Genomic DNA, 17,777 nt, shown 5'->3' with positions numbered 1-17,777 from the left:
ATCAACCTCCAAGTATGTTGGATATTGAAAATGAAGTCATATAACACATCAAGCATGCATACATAAATTTGATGGGCTTGCTATACTGTTTGTTCTGAACGTTATAAGAAACAATTGCAGCACCACCATGAGGCCACATTTATGTCTTATTGGCTGTGAACTATTCACACAGACCTGTACCAACCTAGGTTTCCTGAGCTCTTGAAAATGGCACAAATCTGTAGCTCCCTTTCCAAAATGACAGAAAGGGTTGTACTGTAGAAAAAGACACATGAATTAAGGAGCACAAGCTTCTCCCTGCCTCATTATAAAATTGCTTATTATTTTTATGCATTTTTGTAGTACCAATGCTCAAAATCATTAATCATCAAGCCTCCCATATCCAGTCCCTAAAGCCTGCACTCCAAAATAACCGTCACGTGACCGTCACCCTCCGGCCCCTTTCGCCCAATCAGTGGGGACACGCTGTGGAAATAAAGAGAAGCTTAGCAGAGCCAAAAGCACAATAAGACCTTGATGAAAAACAGGGTCTGAGAAACTGCTTCCAAATGAACCGCTCTGGCGGAGAGGTGGGAGGGAGATGCCGACAGCCTTCTGCACCCCCGCACACGTTCTGTGCCGCGTGTGTGTGTGTGTGTGTGTGGAACGGCACAGAACACTGGTCGATCTTGGGTTTTGTTCTGTAGCCCAGGTCGAAGACAGCCACCTTCTCTAAGGTTCAAAGGACACACTAGCTACAAAGCCAGTGTACTAGAACCACTGAGTTGTAGCTCTCGTGTGCATTTAGTGACTTTGAAATTTGAGCCAATCATAAAGTTTTCCCGCAGGGAATGAAGTCTTTCGATTGGTCGGTGGGAGTTTGTGATTAGCAGCTGAGGGTAGCTCATCCCTTTGTGAAGACCCCTCTCCTTCCCTAAATGAATCCCAGACTGGGCACAAATAATATCTCAACAATATTTGCAAGTGTTTTAACATTTCACATCGTTTTTGTCATCATTACTCAGAAAAAAAGAGCGCTGATGATTGGTCAATGCTAACTGGGTATAAAAATCAGGGAAAGCACTTAAAAAAAGAACTGGAAAAAAAATGACCAATCTGTTCAGTAAAGCCCTGTACAATGGTGGCGGAAGAGCAATGAAGAAATGCTTTGCAGTACATCACAGGTTATCTGGTCCTGAACAGATTTAAGGGATTAAACACAAACAGCACTATATTTCTGTATTAAATCTATCAGGTGCATGTAAATCCAGGCCCTGCACTTGAAATTATTTTAATTTGAAAAGTATGTAATCATGTGCTGGTAATGTCAATTTTTTTTTTTTTTTTTACCCAAAGTGACATTATGTTTAACGGGGTAGTGAAACTGAAAACCTACATTAATGCTGCCAAATGTCATTGTACTGACATTCAATCACAGTGACGTTCAATATCATATTCAATAATATTTCCTAATTGAGCTCAAATTAAACTGCCAAGTACCAATATGCTTGACAAGAGTCTCATATCACACTGAGGGCAAATGCCCTTAATTAAGGGTTACCTAGCATAGTCAGCCCTAATGTGGTAGATTATACACTAGGTATTGTATTTAATATAGACTTGTCACAGACATTAATAAATTATTTGGGTTTTCTTATTTCACTGAAACAACAGGGGTTACTGTTCTACCACACTGGTCATGCAGAGGTAATGTCAGTGCTAAAACTATACCTCAAATCGACACAAAACTCTGTACTACTTTGTCATTTTACATTTAAAACCTTTAAAACTATACTTTTTACGATGAATTTGACATTAAGACAGATACAGATAATGAAAGAAAAGACATTTATGAAGTAAAATCAGATGAAAACTAATATATTAGCTTACACCCGCAAAATGTGACTAGTGACGGTTGACAAGCTGGCTACCCTCAAAATGGCGGGAAACTCAGGTGCTAGCTGGTCATCTTGCGTCTAAAACCTTTAAAACTTTATTTTACACCAGATTTGACATGAGGACATACAGATCATGCAAGCCAAGACATTTAAACTCCAATAAAACCCATTAGCTTGTAGTGCGCGTGGATGTGTTTGGAGGGAGGGGCTTTGGAGGGAGAACGAAACATTTTTTTTCAGAATCTAGCTCTGCCTTGCTGGCTTCTCCAAACTTACATACTGTACCTTTAAGAATGACAGACAAAAAAAACAGTAATTACAACCATCAATGTGAATCTGATTGAAGCATAAAATGTAATTAAGAAAACAGCACATACATTCAGGTGTGGCAGTGACTCACATGCACTGTGCAGCGATGGAACAGTAGGCTGTGTGTTTTGTGTGGAAAACGGATTTTTGAATAGACAAACCTTACGTCACAATATGAACTTGAAAAGAAAAGGAAAGGCGTTGACTGTTTTCATGAGGGGGGGGGGGGGGAAGAAACAGCATGTGCTAGTTCTTCCTGTGAAGAAACGTAGTGCATCCCTCTAGAAAAAAGCATCTGCTAAATTGATGAAATGTAATACAGGAAGTGCTGGGTACAGACTGACTGTCTCTCAGCAGGAAGAGTGGCCAGCTCTGTGTGCACAGGCAGCATTCACACCTGATTCAAAATGCAAAGACGACGGCTCAAAGGTCAATGCAAAAGTGCCCAAGACATATTCCAGTACGCCACCAGGTTCATCCCCACACCAAATAATCAGTGCACATCAAGTCATGGCTGATATTGGACACGTTTGCCAATAACGAGCTTTGGACGAAGCAAATCCAAATCCACGATGCAGCGTAAACGGCCCAGTAAAGTTTATACTTACATTCTGTAAGACTGTGTACATTATATTAATCATTTCACATATGAAATACTGGCAAGGTCAATAGTTCAATACTTGAGAGGACAGTTTATCTACAACCTTTTTCAAGCACTTTTGTGTCTCTTTGTTTTTTCCCCATAATATTACAATACATTATACACATGAACACCGCCGTATGAAAAACCGGACCCTCTGCAGCAGGACGGAAGCCGGGCCCTCCCTGCACTGCCGGGCTGGCATACGGGCAACGCAGCCCGCCTGGCGGTCAAGCCAGTCACCCCCAAAATGGCAGCTCAAGTAGAAGTAGGGGCAGGATGCTGTAGTGAAGGGGCCAGTCTCTCTCCGGCTGCGGTCTTTCAGGCGCGGAGATCGCCCCGTCTCTGCGTCCCGGTCAGGACTCGGCCCCCGCTGGCCTGTGATCCGCGCCCACGGCTTCCGAGACGCTCTCGAACCCTTGGTCTCTGAGAAGACAAAACAGCCGTTAGAGAGTTTCTGCAGGCTTTCGGTCGTTGCGTAGCAACATCGGCGGGGCTGGGGACGGGGACGGGGGGCTGCGCTCACTTCAAAAGCTGCTCCAGCTCCCGCTTCACCCGGGTGACGACGGGCGGGCCCTCGTAGGTGAGCGAGGTGTACAGCTGGACCAGCGACGCCCCGGCGCGGATCTTATCCAGGGCGTCCTGGCCGCTGGCCACGCCCCCTACCCCGATGATGGGCACCTTCCCTGGACGGGGGACAAAGAGGACGTTAAACGAGCGACCTTTCCACGGCAACGGGGTGCTCTACACAGAGGCGAGAGAGAGAAAACAGAGAGAGAGAGAGAGGGAGAAAGAGGGACAGAGAAGGAGACATGGGGAGAGAGACGGAGGGAGTAAGGGACCGAAAGAGTGAGAGAGGGAGGGAGGGAGAGAGAGAGGGAAGGACCAAGGGACCAAAAGAGAGAGAGAGAGACAGAGAAAGCGAGGGGGAGGGGGACAGAGAGGGAAAGAGGGGGAGAGAGAGGGAGGGAGCAAGGAACCGAATGGATAGAGGGAGGGAGGGAGGGAGGGAGAGAGAGGGCGGGAGAAAGAAGGAGAGGTGGGGGGCCTGGATGCGTTACCTTTCGTCAGACAGTACATCTCCCGCACCGTGTGTGTGGACATGTCCCGGAGCGGCCTGCCGCTCAGCCCCCCCGTCTCCACCCGGTGGGGGTCCTTCAGCACCTCCGGCCTGGAGACCGTGGTGTTGGACACGATGACCCCGTCCACCCCGAGCTGAAACACACACACACACACACACACACACACACACACACACACACACACACACACACACACACACAGGGTCTACAGGAGGGAAGCAAGCTTACACACAAGCAATCTCACGCTCGCACACACTGTCGAGTACAAACCTACGCAATGAAACACAAACACCCAGAACGGCAGAACTACAGGGGCTATAAGCACAACACACAGCCAAATCACCACAAAGCCAAACAAACACATAGCCAAAGCATAACAGGTAACAATGCTTTACAGCCCATAGATTAACATTTACATTATGCAGGCACTCTAATTCAGCGCAGCTTTCATGACTGCACCTACACAGGGTTAGGTGACGAACAGCGCTGATTCCATCAGGGCCACAACCAATAGCCGTCGCCGAAATATACAATTTTACAACACAAAGCCACATATCGCAGTAAGTGCAGGAAACAGAGGAGGCAGTATTATTATTAGGAAAGTGGGGTTAGGGGACACAGTCTTAGATTAGCACTCGTAGGGCCGGCAGACCCATACGAAAACGCTCAGCATTAGATGACTGGAAGGCGCGGTTTAGACAGCTGTGTTCCAGGTTTGAGCGCAGAAGAGCACACAGTTTCAAAGCCCGGGGTTCGAACTGGCAGAGCCCAAAGAAACGCTTCATTTTCATGCCCTCCAGGAAGCGGAGGGAGGAACAAACAAGCAGACAGGCAAATCACGGCACGTCGGCACGCGGCCTGGAAACCTGCGCGCCTGTCAGTGCGCGGCGCGGCGCGGCTCGGCTCGGCTCGGGGAGCGGAAGGCCGCCGCCTACGTTGTCACGCCAACGCGACCGAAGCAGCCGGCCGCTCCAATTACCTCAGCACTCGGGGAACGGACGGCCCGTGTCCATAGTTACGCTCAAACAGAAAAACCCAACGCGGCGGCGACTGAAGTCTGGTTTACCGCGTGAGAGCGCTCCAGTGCTATGTAGCGTTTTCCGTTAACTTAGGTTACTGGTTACTGCTGTGGTTCATGGTCAGTGGTGATTATACACATAATATAGGGCATTGTGTTCTCTGGGGAAGTTGGCCATGCTAAATAGACATGAACAGCAGGTGAATCGATCAATGAGAAAAATATTTTGTTTCACCCTCCCTCAGACTGCATAACATAAAGTTGGTGCACCAAACAATAAGCATGCCTAAAACATGCAAAACGAGGATACTCACTAAACATGTTTGAGTAAATGTTATTTAGCTGGGAAACTACAGGTGATCGCAGTAGCATTGTGCACTGGAATGTAAAGAGCGGATTTAACCCAGCAAAGCAGGGAGATGGAACAGAACGGGGCGGGGCGGGGGGGGGAGAGAGGGCGTGGCTGTTACAGTGCTGCGTGTCCATTCGCTGACCTCAGTGATGACATCAGCAATGTCCTGCTTGTCTTGGAGACTGAGGTCGGGGGCGATCTTCACCAGCACTGCAGGCTGTTTGGTCTTCAGGGCATCCCTTTCCTTCAAAACCTGCATATAGAAGTGCGCACACACACACACACACACACACACACACACAGGCACACACACGCACGCACGCACAGACACACACACACACACTTCATCATGGTGAGACAGCCCCAAAGACGATAGTGTGACAAGACGTATCCCAGAAGCCCTCATTATCTTGCTACAGGTCACTGATTTTCACCATCAGCAAAGGAAATCATTCAGCTCTCGAGAGCAGAGTTCCAGCTCAGCTACACTGACGTGTAGGTTTACCACAGAAGGGTCCAAGGTCATGTGGGCTCTTAAGAGGAAAGCACCAACCATAAAATCATGATTATATTAATCAATCAACAGATAGAGTCTTTGCAAAGGACCCTGATGAGTAGAATCAGGCGTGTAGCTGCTTGGTTGGAACCTAAGCCAGCACCCACACTGGCTCTTGCCGGATAAGACTGAGGACCTCTGAGAGTTGCAGCAAAGAGAACACGTTGACAACGCGTGATTCCAGATGTCAATTTCACACATTCTTCTACCCGTTTGGCCTTCATTACTAGAAAAGGAAGCAAGGAAGGATTGAAATGAAGAAGGAAGCGATTGGAATGCACCCTTAGTAAAAAAAAAAAAAACTGGTACCGTATTCTCACCTTGTCCAGTAGGTGGCGAAGTTCTGCCTTGCCCTGCAGGTCCCGGAGGCCAGGGGTGTTCGGGCTGCTCACGTTCACCACCACATAATCGGCCAGGGGTCCCAGCGATCGCACGCCTTGCGTAAAATCGGACGCCGCGTCTTCGGACAGCTTGTTCTTGCCCAGATTGACTCCCATTGGCAGGCCAGCTGAAAGTGCATTGTGACACGGTCTTAACAACGATACAGGCAGCAAGAGAGGGTGATGGGAAGTGAAGTCCAAATCTTGTCATTCTGCAGCTGGCTCAATAAGCTCTGGACTTCTCTCCCAAAGATCTTGTGTGAAACATTCTGTGATGCTCAGCACTTCACCCAGATATAGGCTGCGTTAAAATGCTTCACAACTATCCTCCTTTTCTTATCTTGCGGCTTTTCCTTTATTCCTTCTGAACACGCCACAAGGAAAGGACAACATTATTTAAAAAAAATACTAATTCTTAATGAAGCACAACAGCAGTGTGCTTTTTCTTAGTAAGGATTCAAATTTCTGCGCAGAAGTCGATTCACAAAACTACTGATTTGCATACAGCTTTGCATGTGATTTCTTACATCAATTGCCTTGAGTATAAATATGTTACTTGAACCAAAAATGCTGATGCCTCGGTGAGAAGCTCTACAGCATTTCAGACCCCGAACCACCACCACACATTCCACGGACCACATACTATTTTTGTGCAAGTGATTCTTCACTCAAGTAGCTGTGAATGCGGTATTAGACAGACCACACATACATTCATTCATACATTTTACACTGAGAGTACATGTCAGCTGACACATACTGCAGCTCAAAACTGGTGGGGAACAGGACAGCCAGTGTAAAAGCGATCAGTTACCCCGAGTGAGCTCTGATTGGACGGGCTCCCTGGCCTTCAGCCTCTCCCGGACCGCCGCGAGGCCACAGCTGTTGAATCCATACCTTAGGAATACATGCGCAAAGACAACGGTTAGCTTAAGTGTTTAATTAAGAGCACACTCTCTCAGTCTCTCCTTTATTTGGTGACCGTGAACTCCTACGTAACTGCCTCCCACATAAGCAATGTGCCAGATTACCCAACGCACTCGTTTAAATTCTTAATGCCCATTTCTAATCAAGACCGACAGCCCGCCAATTAAAGTGTCGCTTTCTTACATGGTAAGTCCATTAAGGACTGCAGGAGCTCCCCTGCCATATGCGATTGACTGATCGCTACCATAAAATAAGAATTCACTAATTTTTCCAATTTCAAAACCCCGATGCAACCGATTTCCAAACCACACACTAATACACCTTACGTACTGTAAATATACCGTGGCAGCCTACTGTCTGTAGCCTATCCACTGCATTTCACATAGGCTAATTCTGAAACATTGCTGCAGTTAAATGAGTTTGCCCGTTTTTTTATTATTTGATTTATTGCCCATTGTTCATGCGATGCCAATTTCCATACTGAAAACATAAATTTCATACTGTAACCAGTGGGGTCCAATACTGGTTTATTGATTTAATTAAATTTTGCATAGCCATATTCTGAAAATGCATCGGCTGCTCTGCTGATTTTCATTTTAGCTGGGCTATCCAACTTTTCGTGCTTCGGTACTTTGAAATTGCATGCAAAACTGCTACCATTTATTTGGACGCGATAGTTGTCGGACGAGAATTCCGACGAGTTTTCTGAAAACGGAGCGCGATACGGGCGGCGCCTCTCTCTTCTTCGAATCTCCAAAAGCGTTTGCTCTGTTAACTGGTAGCCTAAAGCAGGCCGCTGAACCAGCCCACACGCTTCACACCAGACACACAGTGCCACAGAGAGGATTTGTCGCGCTGTCTAAACACTGCCGCACATTTACATCAGATCGCCCTTTCCGTTTCGGGCACGGTGGCTACAGCACACAGGGAAATGCACTTCCAGGTCCCGGCACGGCACAGTCTGGGTGTGGACTATAGCCCTCAAGGATGAACGAGATGGCCTGTAAATGGTGTAAAAGGTTCAATACCAATATCAGAATTATCAATATGGATTTTATTTAGACGCGCGTTGCTTTGGTGCAATGCTTTACATAAGAAGGATAAAGGATTTGTTAATATGTGCAACTACTTTGAATCTGAACGCCACAATCCACTATTATTCTACAGTAACATTTTAAGAAGCTTTTTCACCATCTGTTGTAGATTTCTCCTGTTGACAGTTCTCAGTTCTCCACCGCCCTGGTGATGAAGACTGAAAAGCACTTCAATCCGGCAGCACTAACTAAATTTGCCAGTCAAAACAGTCATGCGGCCCAAACATGTCTACTCCCCTAACCTGAAGGAAACAAAGTTGCGCAAGACACCGAATTCTTCACTGAATCAAAGCTGCTCCATAGTGTGTCAGAGGCGATCTGTTGTCGTTAACGTGAACTCCAAAACACAAACAATGGGCGATACTTTCGGAAGCCTCCACCAAATCACCAAGTGCTCAGAGTCTGTCTGCCCTATTCGACATTATCTGTAAGTAACTTTGGGCGATTTTTCTCCCACGGGCAGTGGAAATATTGACACGAGTGATGTGGGAATAATCGATTCCAACTCACTGCACAATTCCATGAAAAACAACTGGCCACTCATTCAACACCAAATAAACACACGCAGCACACCGTACATTACATTACAGGCATTTAGCAGACGCTCTTATCCAGAGCGACTTACACAACTTTTACACTGCATCCATTTATACAGCTGGATATAGCTATACTGAAGCAATGCAGGTAAAGTAACTTGCTCAAGGGTACAATGGCAGTGTCCCACCTGGGAATCGAACCTGTGACCTATAGGTTACAAGACCATGCCAGACGATATGAGAAAGAGGAGGTAATGAAATACATACAGTGTGTGCATGCATACTGCAGATCAAATCGATCTGCTTGTTGATGAGTGTGTGGCTACACATATATTCAGAGTGAAGCAATCAATGGTACATTGCAATCAAAGATACATGAACTAAAAAAAAAAAGTTATAAAATGATGCCACTACAGCCTACACGTGAGAATAGTTTTTTGTTCCTCTTCTGTAAATGCGACACAGGTTAGAAAGCATTGATTGGCAGATACGCAGTATCTAGGATCATTTATTGGCTGATACGCAGTATCTAGGGTCTTGATAAAGGCGATAAACCCAAATACAGGACCATGCCAAAACATTTACTTTTACAAGAATGCCACGTAACCAGGAATACCTTGTAACATCAAGGTGTAGGCTACACCAACAGTTCTACCAGCTAACTAGCCGATATCAGCACGGTACATTGCTTATTCAGCTGGAATTTAACTGGAAATGCCATAAGTTAGCCAGCAGGCTAACATTCACTGGCTGAAAGACAGCATGGTGGTGCTGCTCAAAACTTCCTAAATTTTCCACAGAGCAGAGTTTAAGCCGCGCTATTTTAGCCAGCTTGCTTAACACAACATTAATCGTCAAACTGGTTCGCTACTCTCTTCTTGCCTCTTTTTTCATTATTTTCCGGTCTCTGGTAACTCATTTTCTTTGATGTCGACAATAATTTCGAACTACTCACGTCCATGACGCCAAACGACATTCATAATGGAATTTACAATTTCCATAATAAAATTTTGACCACTGATGCGCTGCCCCTTGTGTAAGCAGCGCAAGCAGTCCGGGCAGACAGGGGTATTATTGAGGTGTCCACTCGGTACACACAAAGCGGAAAAACTAAGCATAGGGAAATGGGATTAGTAACATATTAGGGCAGTCATGGCTGTCCGAGGGTGCACCAAACTAAGAAAATAAAACTAATAAAATGAACCCCCCCCCCCCCACACACACACACACACACCTCACGGGTCCGCTCTAACAACAGCACCCACCCATCCCACTAGACTACCCCCCCGCTCCATGATCTCACCAGTGCAGCCCCAACTCCCCAAACCGAGGTCAGAGGTCAAGTTCACCATCTCACCTACCCCACATACAAATAAATCCAGGGGGAAGCCTAGAAGGCGGAGTCCATAAAACCCTGGTCATATACACAGTTTTACAGGTGTGGGTGTTTGTATGGCTGGCCTGTACCTGTTCACCACCGCCTGGTCAGCGCTCAGTCGGAACACTCGCGGTTTGGGGTTCCCCTCCTGTGGCAGTGGGGTAACCGTCCCAACCTCCACGAACCCGAACCCCAGTCTGTACAGCCCGTCCACCGCCTCGCCGTGCTTGTCAAAGCCAGCCGCGATTCCCACAGGGTTACGGAACCTGCAGCCCAGAACATTCACTTCCTAAAGGACAGCACATGTGTACACACACACACACACACACACACACACACATAAATGACACAAAAATACACAAGCACACACCCACACAAATACAATACACACACACACACACACACACACACAAATAACACAAAAATACACAAGCACACACCCACACAAATACAACACACACGCACACAAATATGTATTAACACACACACACACACACGCACGCACACAAACACACACACACACGCAAACAAACAAACAAACATACGCACAAAAACACACACAGAGATGTCCAAACACACAAAGACACAAGAAGCTCCGGTAACTACAATGCAACATCCAAATGTATATGACTATCAGCATTTGACGTTTCAGACCAGCTAAGCATAAGTCTCTCACATAGGCAATATAATAGAGAACTGGGGTTGCAGGTTTGATTCCCTGGTGGGGCACTGCCATTGTACCTGTGAGCTCTGTGTTTAACCTGACTTGCTTCACTAAAAATCAGTAATGTTGCACAGCTGAATTTTTTAAAAATTTAATTTTCAATATACAAGTTGCTCACGATAAGAGTGCTTAAATGTGTTAAATGTAAATACAGCACAGTGAGCATACAGACAGTGCAACAGAAGTACAGCAATGACACCTCGTAGCAAGTGTGACACTGTTTCAAACAGCAAGGCCAAGCCCTTTGGCAGGATACTAATGCCTCCACACAGTGGAGTGACAGCCTGCCGATCTGTTCCCATGTCTGATAAGTAACGTCTTTGCCTCCTGAAAAATGACCCCAGTCGCCAATCATCCAGGGAGAAGGCCAATAACCTCACTCTCGTTCATGACGAGCAAAACGCAAATGAGCGCAGATACTAACCAGTGAGGCTGGATCCTGGTACCGGGTCCACGGTACCAATCCCATACCGATCAATCGAACAGCCATCACATGGGCCGTCTCTGGTCCAACAATCCTATGCAGAGCAGGCATCAGCTGGTTGGCATAGAAGCGCTCATCGCCGATGGCCGTGAGGTAGGACACGAACAGGAAACTCCCGGAGCCTATCACCTTTATGGCTTCCTTCAGACGCCACTGTAAACAAGCGAAATAGACAAAAGTAAACCGCTGTTCCTGAGCCACATCTTAAACCAACTAGCTATATATATGTATCAACTAGCTATATATAGATACATACACATATCCATCTTATTTTGTCACGGTCACGTTTGTTGATTCTGTGCATCACCTTACAGTTTGTGCGGCTGGCAGGAGAAGCACGTTCTATAGAAACACTAGACTGCTCACCATCGCCCAAAAAGCAATGAATCCGATTTTTTTAGCAACCTTCGTTGGCTGAATGCACAAACGTCCCGAATCCTCTCTAGTCAGCGCACAGAACAACCAACGCAACGGGAAAGTAATGACAATTTCACGTTAGGCTAACACACTGTGTTCTTATACAGATCGTTGGGCTAGAACAAGCTGATCTGTTTGCGCTGTTAAACTATCTATCGTACCTAGCCACCTAGCTACAGAACAAGACGCATTTGTCCTAAATTAATCCTACACCCTATGAGTCAACCACGGCTAATTACTAGGTAACATACAATAGCAAGCCAGATATCTGCATTGGAAGCCAGTTCGTCAGTAAGTTGGATAACTTAAAAGCTCGTTCACTACAGTACACTCGAGTTCGTTCCAAGCATACCAAAAATTATGTAAAAATTTTTACAAAATTATTTTTGGGTCCGGTTGTTTTGATACGTAGCTAAAATCCCAAGCGAAAGCATACAAGACAACATGAGCACATAAGTTACCTTCAGTTGTCCCGCCATTGATGTCCCAGTGTTGAATAACGATGGCAGTAACTCACGTGGACGGAGCGCTTCCTGGACATGAACTCGCGATATCTCGGGAAAAAAAAAAAAAAAAAAAAAAAAAATTTGAGAGGTGAAATAGAACTACAAAGGAGATGCCCTAGCTTGGGTCACTTAATGTGTAGATTGTCAGAGAAAAGTAATAAAGATACAGCAATTATTGCTATTTAATGTAGTTAAGCAAAATAAACGAATGAATACAGTTTTCTGGAATGTGAAACTGGTCAGATTCGAAAGCCTTAAAGTAGGTTTTGTGGCTGGGCTGTTGCTGTAGTTCTGACGGTGGCACACTAGAGTGACATGGGCATAAGCAAAGATAGCTTTGTTTGGTTCTGAATGGTTTTGCTCAAAAAATTCTAGTGTCAGTGAATAATTCAGCTCACTGGGATAGAACCACACTTGAAACAAAATATACACAACTAGTGTTGTCACCTAAGACCATCTACATATCTGGCCCTAACATTATACTGTACCCTGACTGAGCCAACTACATTGGATTCTGTGTGCCTGTATACTTGCTGGAATTGCAAATCACGTTTTCTGCTGTTTTGACCTTGAGGTATGCAAAGTAGTTTTTTTTATTGTTTCTTTGCATGCCGTGCTGGGTTCCTTGTAGTCATTTCCCTAATGAAGTAAGCCCAGATTTGACGTTGTTATTGGGAAATCTCACCCATTTGAATAAAGTGGGGTGAAACAGAATTTTTTTTCCACAGTCCGTCACTTGGCTGAAATGTCGTTGTGGCTGACCATGCCGTGTACCAAGACCACATCACCCATGGCCTATCTAATCGTGATTTCTCTATTTTTGTGGATCCCAAAGACTCTTTCGTCCCACGTCAAGGCCCAGGACTCCAGTACTGAAGAGTGGGTCCTGTTTCAGGGCGTGCGGTACCGGATTTCCCCAGGGCCGCTGACCTGGTCCCAAGCGGATGAGTATTGCAGGAAGATCGGCGGTGATCTTCTGCAGGTCCTCGGCGACAACGCCAGAATGTTCCTCGAAAAAACATATAACGAAGACGGTAAAAATAAGCAAACATGGTGGGTTGGACAGTATCTGTTAGGAAGATCAGAGGAATCACCGAATATGGTCCAAAATGGTGAGTATGGTCAGTTGCCTGGGGTATAATGTGGTGGATGTTATAGTATTTTGTTATCTCCATGCAGTTGTCTTTACGGAGTTATTGCTCTGTTGAAAAGGGAACCTAAAATAGGTGGGGGTTGAGAAATAATATATTTCAGTTTTTGGTGCCTAGTGACCAGTTTCAGAGAATGTTTGGCATCCACATGCAGACTTTACTTTTACAGTATAACTTTAAAAGTTCAGTTTCAGAGATGCTGTTGATCATGACTTTGGGATTCTTGTTCGGTTTCAGTCCAGGCTTAAGCAACATTGTCTCCGAGAATGTTCGGAATATGGGCGAGCATCATTGTATATTCAAATAAACTCACTGCCATTATGAAATAAAAGTCAAAATAAGTGTCAGTCCAGTCCCTAACCTATGAAACAAATCTTCAATTACATTTTTCAAAAAACAGTGAAACAAAGAGGGTGTTTGCCTTTGTGTTTATTTTTTTATGTATTATGCTGTATGAATATTGAAATCACAAAAATCTTTTTTTTCATTCTTCTCTAAGCCAGTACTGTGCAGCCTAACCTGGGCCACGCTATGGTCTACATTTTCCTTCAATTGAAATACAGTGGCCTCCAAATCTTCTCAGTTACGCCACTTCTTAAGAGAATGCGAATAGAATTGATTTACTGGAAGTGGATTGGGAAGCTTCATTTAGTCGATCTGCTAGGCAAAATAAATGTTGTTGTTTAGCTGAACATTAGCCCCAGTCATGGGAAACGTATTTTGTCAAACATGAGGTTAAAGCTGTCCTTGACGTGCCAGACTGTGGTTGATCTGCTGGCAGTACCATACGAGTTACCTATATTTTATTCATACAAGCTGCGGTTATTCGAAATGTTATGTTTGTTTCTTGATTTTTTTAACCACGTGTGATTTATTTGATGAGGAATATAAAATTGTTGAGTGCAGAGCCAAAACAAGAGAAAAAAAGTGGCCCATACTTTATCGAGCACACTGCGCATATGTATGAACACACCACATCTAATAAAAGATACTGCCATCAGGCTTCTCCTTAAAGCTTCAGTTAAACAGCAGTGGAATCAATTAAAGCACAGTCATTGCCTCAAGTGACTGATTTCTTGTTTCTGTGTAGCACGAAACAGATCCAAAATGGCTTCTCCTGTCCACTTGATTTTCTCCCATGCAGAAGCTCCATTTAGGACAGAGTAGTTTTTGTAGTATTGGGGGACTACATGCTACTGTTATTCTGAATTGCATGCAGTAAATGGAAGCTCATCTAACCTAAACCTCAACGTATGTGTTGTGCGGCAAATGGATAGTATTGTAAAAAAAAAAAAAAGAAGACACCATGAAGAGAAGGGTCTAGAGCAGTAGGACTGTGTTCATGCCACACTCAACGATAATACCGGGTACTTTGATATCATCGAGCCTAGTGGACAGGAAATTCCTCTATAGCAAACTTGTACGGTTGTGATAAAGTGATGATGATGTACTGTTGTGAGTTGTGTACACACATTTACCCACAAAATGACTGTTCCAATAAGGGAGAAACACTCTTTGTCTCATATTTGTGTCATTACAAAAAAAAAACATGAATTAACCATTACTGATAGCCACTCCCAAGGAAGACATTTGGGACGGACTGGTGTATTTGTACCGTCAACAGGAGTTTGGGCAGACTGAGGCTGGAGAGCCTTCCATAGAGAAATTTTCATAGGATTTCCATGCTCAACCCTGTGTCTCCCTCCTGCAGTGGCCATTGAAATATCATTTGAATAAGGGTTTGCCTCTCCCAGCTTGTGTCTGCGCATCAAGCACTCGGAATAATGGAAACATTTGTGGTTGTGGGTTTGGTGGTGACTGTTGCAAATGGACACCAGAGCAAACTGTTGTGTGCTGCTAAATTGTAAACTTGTGGATTTGTTTGCATACCTCAGACACATGAAGCCTGAATTTAATAGTTGTAGATTATGTCTGTTGGCACACTATCAGAAAAAAAAGACCCTAAAAGGTTCCCAGAAAGATTTTTTCCTGGATTATTATTATTAGTCTTATGTAGTTACTTTGTGCTGTAGTATAATAGTGTAATTTTGTACACCCACTAGTTAAAAAGCCTTTGCGAGGTTTGACAGTCTGAAACCATTCATAGTATTTTTAAGATAGATTGTGCAGATACCTTTGTAGTGCTATGACATCTTGTAGGTGGGTTTTTGCGCTCCTAGGTTGAGCAACATTCAAGCAAATCAGTTATTCTGTCTAAATACAGGCTCCCAATCGAAGAGCTCAACTGACATGGAGAATCAGAGTCCAGGACACATCCTGCTGTGCACCTATGTCACCATGGATCCCGTCATTGAGCTGGTGTCCACTTCCGTCTGCAAGCTCGAACATAAGACCATCTGCACGCTTGGTAGAGTACCCACAATGCCTTTCTCTCAGGTTATAGGAAATGAAGATGAAGGCCCTGCTGGATACCCCTAGGTAGCAAGTTAAGTCCAGCTAGGGGTGCCAGGTTTTTCTATTTTCCATTGCTTTCATTAATTGTCACTGATTTAGCACTGGCCGGTGGACATGAAAATCCAGCAGAGATTTTAGTATTTTGGGAGAATATTGGATATTCACAGTTGACTACATCAGCTGAAACACTGTTCTGAAATGTAAATACAGTCCGATAAATAACCATAATTTCTTTGAATCTGCACTTATCCACGTGAGTCCTCTCCTGAATGCCATCAGTTGTTTGTTGGCCAGGCTAGAACTCTCCATAACAACAAAGCCCCAGTTCTGTGATAGGGACACTGCTGTTGGAGTTTATGTGTGTGTGTGTGTGTGTGTGTGTGTGTGTGTGTGTGCGCGCGTGCTTTGTACTTCAAAACTGAGCTTGACACAGCGTTTAAAACATGCAGGTTTTGAAAAGTCAGTTGATGGGACAATGACCTCACAATCAGGGGTAAGTGATCCACGACAACTCAACAGAAATTTGCCTCTCAAACCATGTTTTTCTCCCAGTGCAGCCCCATGTACAGCCAGAGCTAATACATCAGATTCTCTAATATTCTCTAATAATTCTCTAGGCCAGGTGTCCCAAAACCATGGTCCTGGACTTCCATAGTGTGTGCAAATTTTTGTTTCTACTCAGAACATACATATATATATATATATATATGACTCACACTAAACCAGCAGACCCTGTGGCTCTCTAGGACCAGGGCTGCATAACTTTATAGTACACTGTAAAATGTCCATTGCCAATTCAACTCTAACAGTGTTAATTCAACTGAAACAGATAACATTTGTTCCCACTCAGGGTGAGACCAAATGTTACCTGTTTAATTTACACTGTTAGAGTTGCATTAACACTGGGCCATTTACTATGTAGTGGCTTTGCCATTACAATCACAGTGCAATGACCCCATTGCCATATTGCAAAAAGGTTTTTAAGAACATTATAAATGAACTGCATTGAGTTTGGTGATTTGTCCAATCCGATTTGTGTGGTCACTTTACCAGAAGCCACCAGTAGACCCTTCACACAAAATGTCAAAAAGATGGATAATCCCATACGTGCAAGGTAAGTTTTTTCCTGTATCCAGATTACATGAGTGCACACTAAAGTGTCCAGTGTTGATTCAACTCTATCAGTGTTAATTCAACTCTTAACAGATGACATTTGGGCCTACATTCTGGAGTGGAGTTGACACTGTTAGAGTTGAAATAACACAGAATATTTTACTGTGTGCTCTCTACTAAATCCAGCCTGAACCTGAGTATACCACAAATGTTGTGATTACAAACCAAATGAGCAGTTCCTCTGTTGCCCCCTTCGAAATATATGACTGACCATCTGGCTAGAGAATTAGGATAGAGAATCTGTGCCTGTCCCTTTCTCTGTCTCCCCCTTTCTCAGACTCCAATTCAGTCATGGGAAACCTGCTGACGGTGCTGAGAAGTGCCACCGCCACCCTTTCGGTATGCTTATACGAGGGTCCGCAGAAATGCCGTCCCACACCCCACTTCCGTGACTTCCCTGTTGTCTTTTTAACAAATTATTGTGCATGCGCCAAGCATCTTATCCTTCTTTCAGTGTCATTCTGTCAAGTTATACGCCAAGTCTTCCAAGATCTTTAATTTTTTTTTGTTGCAATAAGGTCAAATTTTGTATAAATGGAATGTGCATATTTTGATTGATATATGTGAATGCTATTTGTAATCATATGGCCTTGTACCATGAGCCAGTCTTATGAAGTCTAACAGATGTCTCTTTCGCAGATGGCGGTTGATATATTAGAGATGGAGGAAAGGGCAGAAATCCATCTCACATTTGATAATAAGGTGAATCAAAATCATTTTTATTCTTATTTTCATGTACCATGTGTTCTTCAGTTGGGGCA

General features: G+C 44.4%; 1 protein-coding gene across 3 annotated transcripts; it reads right to left on the bottom strand.

Annotated features, from left to right (window-relative positions):
• Positions 1-1,949: 1,949 nt before the first annotated feature.
• On the bottom strand, positions 1,950-12,288 carry dhodh (dihydroorotate dehydrogenase). 3 transcript variants are annotated; one of them, XM_035419858.1, is made up of 9 exons: positions 12,233-12,288; positions 11,295-11,507; positions 10,236-10,435; positions 7,026-7,108; positions 6,155-6,342; positions 5,421-5,531; positions 3,888-4,041; positions 3,353-3,512; positions 1,950-3,252 (listed from the first exon to the last, which is right to left on the bottom strand). In XM_035419858.1, the coding sequence occupies exons 1-9, from the start codon at positions 12,248-12,250 to the stop codon at positions 3,183-3,185; spliced, it is 1,197 nt and encodes a 398-aa protein (XP_035275749.1). In that variant the 5' UTR covers positions 12,251-12,288; the 3' UTR covers positions 1,950-3,182. The 3 variants fall into 3 exon arrangements, with proteins under 3 accessions (XP_035275749.1, XP_035275748.1, XP_035275750.1); XM_035419857.1 differs by lacking the exon at positions 12,233-12,288 and adding an exon at positions 11,611-11,919; XM_035419859.1 differs by lacking the exons at positions 1,950-3,252; positions 3,353-3,512; positions 12,233-12,288 and adding an exon at positions 11,611-11,928 and having other exon boundaries at positions 3,931-5,368; positions 5,406-5,531.
• Positions 12,289-17,777: the final 5,489 nt, after the last annotated feature.

This window comes from Anguilla anguilla, chromosome 5 (assembly GCF_013347855.1).
Source record: "Anguilla anguilla isolate fAngAng1 chromosome 5, fAngAng1.pri, whole genome shotgun sequence".
Classification (NCBI taxonomy): Eukaryota; Metazoa; Chordata; class Actinopteri; order Anguilliformes; family Anguillidae; genus Anguilla; species Anguilla anguilla.
This window is presented reverse-complemented; position numbering and strand designations above follow the sequence as displayed.